Consider the following 15,805-nt stretch of genomic DNA (forward strand, 5'->3'; position numbering starts at 1 on the left):
TGAAATGAAGTTTGATGTGTTTCACACCGATTGTTAAGCCGTTCTTGGCACACTGACTTTGACTACAGATAACTCCGTTTAACTGATCAGGATATAGGGCTCACGGCGGGTTTGACCGGTCAACAGGGGAAGCTAACTTATCCTAGGCACCTGATCCCACCTCTGGTTGTCCAGGAGTCCGTGTTTGCCCAACTCTCTATTTGATATTGCTTATAAGAGTTATGAGATTGATCATTGTTCGTTATCTTCACCTTTCATGTTTCGACTAAGCAACATAGAAATTAAAACTATCTCAAAATAACGCAGTTTTGAATTATTAAACTCGAGGGGGGAGGGTTATAACACTTTCAGGGAGGTAAATGTAATACACGCTCCCATGTGTCTCCAATCCACTGATCAGCCGTGTACATTTTTTCTATCACATAAATCGAAGATTTTTTTTTTCGGACAATTTTTCCGTTGTATGGGACTAGAATGAATTAATGAAGGTATACGTGGATACAGATAAAATGACAGACTATATTAGGAATTTTGCAATCATTATTCTTTTGAGAGGGACATTTTAGAACACAAGGAAACGATGATTCATTTACGTGCATTATTTTCTGCACGGTAAACCGAAGGTTTAGTATGGAATCGATTTGTAGTTCTTTGGTCTATCTCAATATTTCCTAGCGAAATATTTTTAATCATAAAACATGGAGAGCAGATGAAACATTAATCAAGTTATCATATAAACTTTGTAATTGTTAACGTAATATTGGCAATGTAAATAAATTACATGGCATGGACAAAACAATGGCATACAACATCAAAATTACAGTAACTCAATTAAACATGTAAATCAATAATTAAACAGTCAAATAAATAGCATAATTTTAATTACCAGTACTTAAAATCAAATCATTTCAAGTCAATATATCACTAATTGTCAGTTCCTCGAGTAAACGGATAACTTCCGGGATGTTGGATTTTAATTACGTCGTACGAGAATGAGTTCAGTTTGAATCAACATCGAACTATCGACGGAATCTTGTGATAATACAACGTATATATTCGATGAGCACTTGACAAATATCGGTAACAATTGACATGCATATGCGCAAAAAAAACTTTCAGGACCCCGGAATCCCGAAATAGTGGATCATAGAATTCACAATCAGTTGATTAGCCAGAAAACGTTCAAACAAAATGTTCACAGTACACACACTTTTCAAATTCAATCACTGCAGTTAACACAAATTATTTTCCAATGATGATGGACATGTTGAAGCATAACATGTAAGGAATACACTCCAAATATGTTGATCTGTCCATTATCAAAGAAGATTCTTAAACAATCCCTGCAACTTATGACGAATAAAGTCCAACCCTAGCATCACAATCCCTGACTCTGTGACAATTTCGGCATATACACCCTTGTTCATTTTAGTCATGTACTGAATTTTTCAGCTAGACGTTTAGGAGTAGAGAAGAATGTTTTAAATATTGTATCAATGTGTACAGGTTTATAGGTTTTACTCGAAATACATGGCCCCTGGGAGTGGGATAATAAGTTTCACAATTTGATTTCCATTTCCCCTACACATGCTATCCATTAGATTTGGTAAAGAAATGCTTAGTAGTTTAAGAGAACCTGAAAATGATGACAGACGACAACAGACGAAAATGGATGACAGTAAATATCAAAATAGTGTATTTGGAAACTCTAATTTCTCTTTTATCGTAATGTTGAATTAATATAGTTTGAGTCTGACAGATGTCTCTCTTCCGGAGGTTGGTCCGTGACAACGGGTGAGAGTTCCTGATAGTCTCCTATACTTCTGACTCCTAGTTTGTCGTAAGCATGCGTTTCCTCCATTTGGATATGATTTACAGAATACTGTGGCTGGCTATCATGAGGCGGTGGTGAGTGTTTTCCCTGTTTTCGGACTATACGTAATAGGACCCCGTTCAAAATCACAGAAATGACAAAAACTGTTGATAAGACTCCAATTGTTACGTACAATCCAGTGGCGGGGATGTTATCTGAGGAAGAAAATTAGAAATATGTGCAAACGGGTGTTCTCTTCATTTTATAATGATTAAATAAAGCTAGCATTTTATATGTCTTACCAGTTTTAATGACTCCCAATCTATCCGATCTGGTCAATGCTATAATAAACGGAATAATCCATGTAAAGATTAAAATATATGTTTCAAAACTTACTCCTTTCCATTTATATTTCCATTAAGCTATTCGCTTCCAAATTACCGATTTTCTTTTAAATACCTTTCAACATTCTTTGATATTTGTCATATTTATGAATGTATTTGTTCAAAGTTTCAATTAACAACAGTAGTTCTTTTTTTACAATTATCCCATGTGTCCCATACGAATATAACCGACTTTACTTACTAATTATGATATTATAATTCACACTTGTATGTTTTGAAAGTATCGATTTTGTAGTATTTGTAAAATGACTCATTGTGTATCACATAATTTATACTTATTTCAAATTGCAAAGTATTTAGTACCAAAGCATTGCCAACCTGTCAAGCAAGATATGCCTTTCCACCCCTCTTTACAACCATTGGTACAACTACCATTTTCTGCCGAACAAGGACGTCCATCTTTGCAATGCCCGCAATCAAGCTTACAGTTGGGTCCATATTTGTAAGAGCTGCACACTGGAAAAGCAATCAAATACCGTTAGATTTATATCTGTAGGAACTGCATACGGTAAACATAGTTATATATATACCATTAAGGGATGCACACTGTAAAAGCAAACAAACCTACAGTTAGGTACATACTTGTAAGGATTGCACGCTGTAAAAGTAATCAAACACAAAGTTAGGTTTATATCTGTAGCAAATACATACGGTAAACATAGTTAGGTATATACTTGTAAGATTTGCACAGTGAGGAAAACTGTAAAGGAAGACATTTTACCGGCAAGCTCTATAGACAACAAATTGTTTCAATTTAGTAGCAAAGGTAGTACATGTATCTATATTTTTTACAAAACACTATATATACTAAGCCTGACCCCTCCCTGAAGTCAGAGCCCCTACTCCAGGGATCAGAAACTTTAAAATTGTATTATTGGCTTTCCTTCTCTATATCACAATGCATTTAGTTTTTCTAACCCATATAAGGTGAATATAACGAAAAGTGATCAATCACATAACTCCCATAAGCAATACAAAATAGATAGTTGGACAAACATGGACCCCTGGACACATCAGAGGTGGGATTCAGGTGTCTATGAGGACTAAGCACATGTGGTGTGAAGATTTTTGAAATTTGATTCCGTCACATTTTCGCCGCCTCTAAGGCCCAAGGGATGCAATAGTCCTGCAAAAGTCCTGAAATTTACAATTCATACCCCCCTTTGCTCCAAAGGTGCTCCATATCAAATTTGGAAAAGAATTGGAACGGTAGTTAAGAAGTTGAAAATGTTCAATTGGTAACGGAAGACGGACCACAACTAATTGTAAGTGGTCACCTGGGTTTACTTGGTAACGGAAATGTTTGATTCACCTAAAGATTATTTCTGCGTAATCATTTATTACTTTCTATAAACCATTCAGACGACTCCTTGTGGGGTACTATTTGAAGTAAAGGTGTGTAACGAAACAATGTAAAGAAATAGAGGGCTATCAGATTTGAGGACTTGGTGCACCGCATCGTGAGGAATGATAGTATGACAAAGAAATCGCATTGACATGATCCTAAGCATGAAAAGGTATCAATCATATTCTCTTACCGTCACATTTAGATCCGCTCCACTGATCCTTACATCCTGTTGGACACGTCCCTGTCACGTTATTACAGAGCGTTCCTGTCTTACAGTGTCCACACGACTGGGAACAACCTGGACCATAAAACCCGACTTCACATTCTAAGATGTAGATAATACAAATTTAACAGAATCGACATCAATATCGAATAGCATAGAACCAGATGTATTCGTAAAAGAGTTTATTCCTCTCATGTATTATTGTAAATACTCTGTGACGTTTTATTTTCCGTTGCTATCTATATTTCAATACCAGGTAAGCCGGGAATTAAATTATAACAAGTGGGCGTGATGAGCGGTTTCAATACACGGGCCAGCTTCTCTGACTGTTACAACTTTTTGAATCATATAGATCAAATGTAGGGTATCATGTGGACACTGTAAGGATAGAGAACCATGCCACACCACAGAAATACATTTATATGTGTATTTATGAGTATTATTCTTATCCACGTACGTATATGCATGTATGTATGTATATCATCTATTGGTATACATGTAAGCATGCACGCTAGTATGCATGTATACATGAATATATGTATATATACACATGGATGGATGAATTGATGGATAGATGGATGAAAGAAATGGTAGATGGTTAACCTGATAGATGGATGGATGGATGGATGAGTGGGTGTATATCTTAGTTCTATATAAAATTTGTTAAAATGGTAGATTTACCTCGACATAAGGGTCCTTGCCAGTTGGGTCGACATCCATGAATACAATGTCCTGTGATGCTGTGACATAGTTCTCCATCCTTACAGTGTCCACATAACCCGCTACAGTCACTATTGTAATGATTGCTATCACATTCTATAAACAATATTGGGTAGAGGAGTTTTACACGGTATCTCTATATCGAAAAACAATAGTGGAACACCGGTTTTTCTTTTTCTTTTAGCATCAGTATGATGTTCATTTGTATGATACTTGACACAATCTTGACAAATTCTAGTCTGGTATGTTATTAAGGTTGTGTATGCGGCTTCTCCGGGTTTTTGTTTCTTTAAAAACTAAAAGCATTCACTAAAGAGAGGATTGTGGTCTTGCAATAAGTACAAGTAGAAAACATTCCTACCTCATAAATACATTCATCTTAGAGCAAATGTAGAATCGTCGAGTGATTGTGAATATGGGAAGACTGAAGCTTTCAAGAATTTTCCTTATCAGAATCCGAACGTTTAAACAAACTGCTAGTGAGATTTAACCAAAAAAGTGTTTGATGAGACAGATTGTTTGGGTATCTAAAATATCTGTGACTTCCCAAAACTTCTGAACTTCATTTCATCTAAACGTGTTTTCAAATTTTGACGAACATGCCACTAAAATTATTTTACTAAGATCAGTTGACGGATGATTTTGTCATTGTGATTGATTGCATTTTATCACAAACATTGATCAAATACATCTATTTTCTCTGAAAAGGTCAGTATATACATAATTGTAAATCTTGGCGTTTCCCTCTGTCTCTTTGTTTCGAGTACAAACTCATATATTTTCAACGTAGTAGAATTGACTTGTCAGATATATCCAACCTTACGTATACATCAACTTCTTTGCCAACGGATACCCTTTGCAGCGCTGTCTGCGCCGTGATGTTTAATTCTCTAACTCATACTATTTTTTGGTTATCTTTATTTTCTTTCACTCGGTCTCCCTCTTCGTCATATTTGTTTTGTAAAACCGTATATATCCAACATTCATCAGGTTTGTGTTTCGAACTGCATGCTATTTAAATGATAATCAGAGAAAAAAAACCTTGAAATTAACACGCTAGCGGTCTTTATTTCTTTGTATTTGAGTTTAACAGGCAGTGCAATATACATGTCCAGTAACATAGAAAAGAGAAACACAGGTGATAAAACCAGTCACCAAGTGAGATCGTCATGCGCACAAACTATCCTTCTCAGAACATTTCATAATTTGGTAAAAAAGGATTTAAAAGACACTGATACCATAGACATGCAATCTCACGAGTCCCCCCAAGGTGACTTATTGGAATTAACTATTACAATCTTTAAAAAGACATACGCTGCAGATTTGACAGATTTTTTTTGTAAAATACTATATGATAAATCCCCATCGTCAAAAAGCCATCTCAATTAAATAATAAATATGATGTGTTTAAAGGTAATTGAATTTGAATTTCGATCTGTCATTGGCTGCATTCACGATAGTTTAAGTAATATACTGATAACAATGACCATAATAACGTATTATTTCCCTGTTATTATTCCAGTACACCTATCACAAATCAATTCAACAACTATCTTAATAGAACACGCAACGCATTAATCCAGATAGGCTTTAATGTTATCAAGATATTGATTAATAATATAAAAAGATCAAATTCTAAAACACCTAAATAAACTAAGCTATAACTTAGTTCCTAGACAAATCGTAGTAAAAAGACATCAAATTGGCACACATTTTAAACAAGTTGGCACATATTTTAAACACATCTTACTCTGTTGTAGATAGGTAAGCAAGTAGAAACGTGGGTAGGTAGACAGGTATGTAGGTAGGTATATATAGAATATATATTAATACTATCTGTTTACCTCGACAGAAAGATCCCTGCCAATTTGGTTGACACCCATTATTACAATGCCCAGTGAAGTTGTGACATCGCTCTCCATCCTTACAGTGTCCACATAACCCGCTACAGTCATTCTTGTAATGTTTGCTATGACATTCTATAAACAATAAAATAAATGAATACAGTCGTATAAGGACACATTCAAACCGTGATAATTGTAATAATATAATTGAGTTTACAATGATGGTTGAATAAATTGGCTGTAATATCCTACATCACATTATCAAGTTCTGCTTTTTTTGGACAGCCAACAGTCAACCATTAAAGAAGGATACCTATTTGTACATATATGCCTACAGTGACCCCCCCTAACATTTGTACGTCAGCAATTTTGGCATAATATCGAAGGATTAGGGTATGTGTACAGAAATCAGACAAATGTTATCTACTACACCATACATTAATCCTACGGTCGTTATAATGATTTAGTCTGTCATTGGGTTGAATGTTATCCGGCGTGTTTCATACCGATTGTTAGGCATTTATTGACACACTGATGGGAGTCGGGATCAGATGGTTTAAGCACTGTTAGTTACCTTCACCTTTGATAAAACAGATTAACGACGCGTAGGCATCTACCTATGGATATATTAAAAAGATAATTTACAGCGACAGTGTAAATATTTGTGAAAAATGCAATACAATTTGCACTTTTTCACATGCTATAAAGTAATGTCCTTGTTTGTTGGGTTTGTGTCCTTCTTCATGTCTCCATATCGACGAACGGGCATAACTTTTTTTCACTGTTTGCATGTGTTTCATTGCTTGAAAGTTTAACTCTCTTTATACCTTTACGTTCTAGATTATAAGGTTGATATATTACATATAATCGTGTGACCTGACCTGTTTTACTGAAGTATCTGACATAGTGACTTTGACGTTTGATTTACTATTTGCTGCCCCTCGAGGCGAAACATTTCACTTTCTTTTTTCTGTCTTTTTGGTGGTTGGTCTCCATTTTCAAGAATTGTTTCCAGCAATCCTAATGTGAGTGTCGGCTAGGTTTTGACAATATCTTAATATCGCTATTTGACTTACTTTTGGAGCTTAAGGCCGGTAGTCGTAAATTGAAACTGACTTTACAAACAAATAATATGGATATACATATACTAATTTATATGAATGAAATAAAAAAGTGATCCCTTAATTATACACCGGAAACCCCCAATCTTCTAGAGTTAATAGTGATTCCTGAAATATGCACCGGGAACCCTTAAAGGGACTGATTCACAATTTTTCCCATAATTCTATTTTTCATTTTTAATGATCAAAATCTACTCTCTATTCTGTTTAAAAGATTTCACATAAAAAATAAGGTCACACATTATTACAGAAGCTGATTTTAGAGAGTTCATTATTTGCTTTGTAAACAAAGATTGTGGTATGTTATTGTTTACGAAATTTTCAAAATAAATTGACATCGATCTAAGTTTATTATAATTTTCACATTTCAAGCATTCTTCGGGTGAAATGTGTCATTCAAAAGTTAAAATGTGCAACTATGCAAAATTAAGATGCTTGATATTACAAAATTATTATTTCACCTGTTTATTTGTATACATAAAAATACTCGAGTCTTTGTTTATATAACACATATTTAAGCCTAAACTATAGCTTTTATTCTTGCATTCAGAAGGTCAAAATTTTGATTATCAACATTAAATGAGTTATGTAAAACTTATACGGTACCAATTTTGATGCACCAGATGCGCATTTCGACAAATAATGTCTCTTTAGTGACGCTCAACCGAAATGTTTGAAATCCGAAATAACAATGAAGTTTTAGAGCTATTATAGCCAAAAACAGCGTGCCAAAAAAGTGGAGTAAAATTCGTCTAAGGATAAGAGCTATGCATGAGGGATATAATCCTTAATTTTGAAATGAATTTCTAAATTTTATAACAGCAATTAAATATACATCCATATTTTCGAGCTAATATCGAAGTACTTAGCTACTGGGCTGTAGAGACCCTCGGGGACTAACAGTCCACCTACAGAGACCTCGACCCAGGAGTCATAATGTAAAACGTATACTGTACCAATTTTGATGCACCAGATGCGCATTTCGACAAATAATGTCTCTTCAGTGATGCTCAACCGAAATGTTTGAAATCCAAAATAACAATGAAGTTGTAGAGCTATTATAGCCAAAAACAGCGTGTCAAAAAAGTGGAGTCAAATTCGTCTAAGGATAATAGCTATGTATGAGGGAGATCATCCTTAATTTTTGAAATGAATTTATATACTTTCAATATTTAACAAACAAAAAAATAAAAAAAAATATTTTGTTTAAAAATCGTGAACCAGTCCATTTTGATCTACTACAGTCAACAGTAATTACTGAATTATATACCGGACACCCGTAATATACTAGAATTAATTGTGATTCTGAATTATACACCGGGAACCCCAAATCCACTAGAGTTAATAGCGGTGTTTTATACTTGTTTCCCATGATATAGCTTTGAAAATAATTTCTCAGAATTAACAGTTTAAGAAAAAAATGTTTTCAAATCGAAATAAGATAAGGAAACAGAAACAAATTATGTACACCAAAAAAAAAAAAAAGAATATGAAAAGAAGACTGTTATACCAATAATATCAAACTATTATAAAGATAATCGAAAACTTTGAATTAAAATTGTAAAAAAAAAAATAATATATAGAATCGAAACAAATATGATAAAAAGAAAAACAGAAGCTCAATTCTTAAAAAATAATTTTAAAAAATACCACGAAATTTAACAGAAACAGGCGATATTGAAACACATGTGGAATAAGATATATAGAACGAAGATTACGAAGAAACAAAATCAGAAAAACATTACTCAAAATAATGTCCAAGCAATTTGTTGGCATATCCTTATATGCATTTTAAATGCAACCTTCTAGAAAGTAAAATTCCAGCTCTACCTGCACAATGGGCTCCATACCGATTCGGATTACTACAGCCATATTTACATTCACCATTGTATACATCACATTGCTGGTTTTGGCAGCTTTCATCACACACATGCGTGCAATTTCGACCATACCGTGTAGCATCACAACCTAACAATACACAATGTAACTTTGTGTTACTTTACTCGATGTCTAGTCAAGGAAATATTTCAATCTTCCTCAATCAAACAACTCAGAGAGAGAGAGAGAGAGAGAGAGAGAGAGAGAGAGAGAGAGAGAGAGAGAGAGAGAGAGAGAGAGAGAGAGAGAGAAAGAAAGAAAGAGAGAGAGAGACGTACCCAGCACACTGACTTCGCAAATGACAACCACTTTTATGTCTGGACTTTTGTCAATGCATGGGGAGTTTATTGCCCTCTGTCTAGTGTTATAGTAAGCTATGCCTTGTGCTGTTCTATTTACAACTATGGTCATTCGTGATGGCGGGCAACCAGTAGTTGGATCGTGTTGATACACCAGTCTTCCTGACACATCACTAGGAGGGATGTAGGACTCATTGTCATACACGTATATTGAAAACCCTGTGGACCGATATATCGCTAAAACGAATAATTTAAAATCATTTAAGACCATACTAGTCATGAATGTTCTATTCTCTTCAATAGATATTGTTTTCCTATTAGATAACTTACTAGCAGGCTGAAAGTAGATCTTTAATTCAGCAATGTTGACAATCTTCTGCAGCCACACTTTCCACCAGATACTTCCGTATCCCCCTGATACGTCCATAGCGGCGCATGGTTTGTGGACACCTGTGTCTCCATCAATTGCATTGAAAGCTCCCTGACCATAGAAAGCTATCTCATTCATCGTCGCATTCCCTCTCAGACTTGAATTAAGAACCAAATTAACTAGAAAATATAGAAGTTCAATGTCAGTACTCATAATTCACAAAATGTAAAAGGTGTCTGAAAAACATATGTGTACGTTCTACTCTAGTATGTATCACAGTACATGTATCGGGAGTATTCCGAACAACATTCATGTTGAGTAACAATTCTTGACGTAAAATATCCTACAATTCCACCAGATGTGTGCTCAACAGTAAACATGTTTCCCGGTGAAACAATGTAGAGAACGAACTGTGAGCAATGTCATAACTCCCATGAGTAATACAACATGAAGAGTTGGACAAACCAGAGGAGGAATGAGGTACCTATTAGGAAAGATACATCCCTTGTCGACCGGCCATATCCGCTGCAAGTCTTATATCTTCATCAGAAAAACAAGGTGATGTGTAGTCTAAATATGAGACAAAACAGGCAGCGTATGACTGAATGACATATTGTGTCGGCAAACTAGATCATTGTAAGGACTGTAGAAATTGCTAAATGTTGATTGTAAACGAGACTGTTAAAATACTGTAACATCAATTTGTTCCTCACTGGTCTGTCTCAAATTAAGATCTGATCATACGCAGAACAAACTCCTGTTTATCGACTTGATTTAGATGCATTAATACAACATGCAGATGATAATATAATATTGCTTTATCAATATCAGACATTCACGATAGAGAAGCTGAATTCATCCCATATGTCAAAAAGTTGAGTTTGTCGTTAGTATCCATTATTAATGAAATATCTAAGTACGAATCAGATGTGGAAGACTGTGATGTCTTTTATAACGAGTTTGCTAGGATGCATCGAACCGACATACGGATGAAAATGATTATTATTGATAGATAAAACTTTGCCATACCTGTATTCCGAGTTAAAGATCATGGCGAGATTATTTTGTTCTGCCTCATAAGAATATAAAAACAATTCAGCTAATGACGGGGTAGAATTCGTGCACATGGAAATTCCAAAAGACTATTGAAAGATCTGATCACCAAAGTTATGGTCATATAAGGACTCCAGAATTTTAAACATGAACTTCAGATTCAACATATTTAAATACCAACTTCATAATATTTTTTGCGTGGAATCAGAGTGATGTTTTTATTTTTATCAATTTTTGTGGAAGAAACTGTCAAAAAGTGTTGTCCTTAATTCATTACGATCAATGATCGTGCGAAGTGTTGAAAATTAAGACGTACAGATGTTGCTGATTTAAGATGTCTTGTCAGCTAACTTTTACAAAATGTTGTTTTTTTAATTATTTTTTTTTCTTTTTTGTAGAATCCACATTTGATTTGAACCACTTCTGGGGTATGTGATCGCACAATGCAGTAGATACATCTCCTCCACATATGTTAATACTTCCGTGAGAAGCGAGCAATGAATGAATAAAACATATCCCATGATTATCGGATATCTTCCTGGTCAATAACTATACAGGTCATGTCAAGAAGACATCTTAAATGCATCAGTACCATACCTGGGGTGGTATGTAAGATAAAAATGGAAATTGAATACCAATCCTACATATGTGACAGACAACCGTGTACCTTCCATGTCTATGGTAACGGTTTGGACATAATTAATGTATTCCGTTTCCATTAGTCTACTTCATTGTGCAGAGAGCCTTTCCAGATAGAGATGGGAAATTTTCAGAAAATATAACCAGTAAAGAGTCGCAGTGATTTTGGGGAAACATATTTAAATCCTACTTCCGGTCGTTATCGAAAGTTACGATAAATGAGGGAAATTTTTGATCACATAATTTTTATTTTTCTCAAGGTAAATTCTCTAATACATTTTAATGATTATCGTACAAACAGAAAGCTGGGTACCGGAAGTGGTCCAACGGAAGACCTTCTCATTACTAGTGATAGTTTCCATGCATTGCGATAATTATTGTTAAAAACATTTTTTGCTAAAATTACCAAATCATCAAAGTGAGCATTTTTTCAATTAAAGGTGAATACGAAACCTAATGCCTCATGTAAAACTTATATGGTACCAATTTTGATGCACCAGATGCCAATTTCAACAAATAATGTCTCTTTAGTGATGCTCAACCGAAATGTTTGAAATCCGAAATAACTATGAAGTTTTAGATCTAAATATAGCCAAAAACAGCGTGCCAAACAAGTGAAGCCAAATTCGTCCAAGGATATCATATCATACAATGAGTGTAAAGGCGTATTAAAATGCTGATAAATTTCTGTATTTCGTTTAAACTAACTCTCCATGATTAAACCAACGATTAAAAGACCATATGCAACAGCAGACGGGCTATATATATTAAGTAGTTGATCAGAACTGATTGACATTTGCATACGTGTTCACAATGATCACATAAAACTTTTAACATCATTATTGCATTGGTTTAAGTGTTTTATTATCACTATTTTTCTCACATTTTAAACTAATCATGCCGATGCCTAGCTTGTGGTATCCTTAAGTTATTTAGCATAAAGTTGACGTGATGCTTAAGAAAAAAACTGAATCCCCTAAAATCCGCTCTGAGACGAATGCTTTGTTCATGATAATAGAAATGAGAGAGAGAGAGAGAGAGAGAGAGAGAGAGAGAGAGAGAGAGAGAGAGACAGAGACAGAGAGACAGAGACAGACAGAGACAGAGAGAGAGAGAGAGAGATGGAAAGAGAAAAAGACATTCCTTACGAAAACATTTAGAATTTGTCGCACATAGCAGCATCCATATGCATTTCAACATCCACATTTTAAGACAATTACATCCAACTTTAAACACTTTTAATTTCCGGTGTTGAGGTCATTGATCTATGTTTAATGTCATGTGTATATATACCTTATCGCAGGGAGATAACGTGTAATGAGTATTCCCTTGTCTATAACATATTGTGTTTTATTTCAACGTTAAGTCAATAAAGTGATCAAATAATGTAAATAAGCAAAATAAATCATGAACAACTCTGCTTTACAAATAACAGGAAATTAAGACAACAGGATGTAAATAAGGGTTTAGATTTGCCCAAAACTAAAAATGATAAAAAAAAAAGGAATTATGTTTTACTAAATGCTTTCAAAAGTCGTTTTCTAGCTGTTGCTAATTTATATATGATTTATGATAATGTTAATGTTTATTCTACCTATTATGCCAACTTCTACCGTTACTGTTTCACGAGTTGTGATATTGAACGTGACATGTTCGGCAAGGAAATCCACTCTCATTCTTCTCCCGATGTAAATACAATGTAAACACGTTTGAAGCGAGTACCATTCAACTGTGGGGATGTTTCTCTACTGCCCTAACCAAATTTAGCATCGATCAGCTGCCAAAAAAGTTGACAAAAAAAGCTTTTCCCTATGCATAACTGAACTTCAAACTGGATATTGTACAGTCAGTTGACGAATGACTCAATTAGTGGGCATGTAGATTAATTCGAGGGCTATGGTAGTAAATTGCTATATAAAAGTCCTTGAAGATGTAGAAAGTATGTTTGTCTCAATCCTGCCATTCTCAAGTCCATTGAAAGTGAGGTCAAGTATGGAAAAGTCGCAAGTATTTATGTTGTTGATTGTAGAAAAGATTTGTGATCTAAAATATACTAGCAGTAATGTAGAATTTCTTCAGAATACACATTTGATTTACACCACTCACGATGTATGTTGTAGCATAATTCGTTTCTCCTTCACAGCAGTTAATATTTCCCTGATGTATCACTCATTTGAAATAACATGAAACGAGTATCGGGATTTTTAATTGGTAATATCAAGAATAACATTTCATTTTATTAAATACTAAGCTACAGCGATTCCAAGCTAACAAGACGGAGTCCTGGCTTTAACTGATGGTCGAATACGAGGCTGCGTTAATATTGGTAATATCTTACTTCAATTGCGATTGTTGAAACCCCAATTAATATAACTCATTATTCATACGTAATTTAGCACTAAAACTTACATACATGTTCATGGAACTAAAAAAAGTGAATGCAAATCCCACATTAGACATATTAGAATAATGAACGCTTGAAATATCAATCATTTCAACCAATTTCGTACGTAATTTCGTATCTGCTATAGGTGTGGGTTTTCTTTTTCTCTTTGTAGTAATGGAGATCTCTAATTTGGTCCTTTCATGTTTGTTTTGTTAAAACAAATGTAGTTATCTTCATGTTGAGGGTACATGTTTGTTAACTCTGCGATTCCGTTGTTATCGAAGTGCTGCGTGAATGTAGTCGGAGTCTGTGACGTGTTCTTTCTCTTGCGGATAGTCAGTGACAGCGGGTAATAGTTCTAGGCAGTTGTCTGCATCTCTGACGCCCGGTTTATCGTAACCATGCGTTTTCACCATTTCCCTATGATTTACAAATATCAGTGGTGGTTTATTGTCATGTTGCGGTGAGGGTTGGTATCTCTGTTGTCGGATTAGATATGCTAGAACTGTGAAGGTTATGGCAAGAAGTGTTGCTAAGACTCCAATAGCTACGTACAATCCGGTGACGGGACTTTTATCTGCGTTTTGAAATGGAACATTAAACATAACACTCAGGCTGTTTATTCTATAATACTAAAAAGAAATCAATGGCAATAAAAATAATAAAGATGAAATCAATGAATGCCTTACCGACGTCAGTGAGCCCCCGACTAACCGATTCGGACGATGCTAAAAGGGAAGTATAATTCAAATGATCGAAGTACATGTGTAAAATTGCAAGAAAATAAAAGATCCTTTGAACCATTCCTAGCAAAAAAGACTTATTTCATCCAACAATGTTTTTTTTATAAAGCTTCATAATGAGAATATGTGACGTCATTGTTTGCATAAAGAAAAAGGTCATAATTACTAATCACAAGTTGGTTGTCATCTTTGATTAACTGTAATATTTTAACGGCTATCAACATTGCTCTAATATTTTGAGGAATGTTCCCTATACTTCATACTTTAGCATTAACATACATAAGGGTCCCTTTTGCTAGGAACAGATAATTTATAATCTAACTTTACCAGCATATTTAAATTAATAAGTGTTGGTTTTGGGAATTAAATCCATCAATTATAATTATAAACCACTTGGTAAACATAACATTGACAGCTAAAAATAAAACACGATATATGTTAATGAACAAATACAGTTCAATTGAGAAAATGAAGTCCAATCTTTGGCAGGATGGCGTCCAATGTCAAAGCATGTTATAAAAGCCAACGTGTCAGCGAATGTGAAACAAAGGAGGTCACTACATAAAACAATGCACTACGATTTATAAACATACAAGTGATAATGTTCTAGACAGGTAAGAGAATGGACACATCGTGTCGCATATTGCTTCTAATCGGCTGTAAGGGTTCTCTCGCCACGACAGATTCCTACACATGTGTTGTTAGTGATTAGGAAGTGATATGGAAGTACGATTCATATTGAAAGGCATGTTAAGGATTTTGTTAGATGTTGAAGAGTTAAATCAACATGAATGCGATGTATTTTTCCTGATTTGCTGTGAATGCTAAATACCCCAGCACAACTCAACCAAAACTATACACACATACGAAAGGTAAATTTATATAGCGCCTTGTTTCTTGCCATGTGCATATAACTAGGAACACTGATTATGCATATATTTGTTATACTTCAGTATGAAAATTC

General features: G+C 34.6%; 1 protein-coding gene across 1 annotated transcript in view; it reads right to left on the reverse strand.

Annotated features, from left to right (window-relative positions):
- Positions 1-704: 704 nt before the first annotated feature.
- Positions 705-15,805, reverse strand: part of LOC125660814 (uncharacterized) — a 29,798-nt gene continuing 14,697 nt past the window's right edge. The window contains exons 7-17 of the mRNA XM_056147749.1: positions 14,788-14,826; positions 14,376-14,675; positions 9,981-10,199; positions 9,643-9,887; positions 9,304-9,441; positions 6,353-6,487; positions 4,470-4,644; positions 3,756-3,890; positions 2,536-2,673; positions 2,116-2,154; positions 705-2,028 (exon numbers count right to left, since the gene is read on the reverse strand). Of these exons, the coding sequence (XP_056003724.1) occupies positions 1,721-2,028; positions 2,116-2,154; positions 2,536-2,673; positions 3,756-3,890; positions 4,470-4,644; positions 6,353-6,487; positions 9,304-9,441; positions 9,643-9,887; positions 9,981-10,199; positions 14,376-14,675; positions 14,788-14,826 (1,871 nt within the window). The 3' untranslated portion in view covers positions 705-1,720. The remainder of the gene's footprint in view (positions 2,029-2,115; positions 2,155-2,535; positions 2,674-3,755; positions 3,891-4,469; positions 4,645-6,352; positions 6,488-9,303; positions 9,442-9,642; positions 9,888-9,980; positions 10,200-14,375; positions 14,676-14,787; positions 14,827-15,805) is intronic.

The sequence above is a fragment of the Ostrea edulis genome, chromosome 8 (assembly GCF_947568905.1).
Source record: "Ostrea edulis chromosome 8, xbOstEdul1.1, whole genome shotgun sequence".
In the NCBI taxonomy this organism is placed as follows: Eukaryota; Metazoa; Mollusca; class Bivalvia; order Ostreida; family Ostreidae; genus Ostrea; species Ostrea edulis.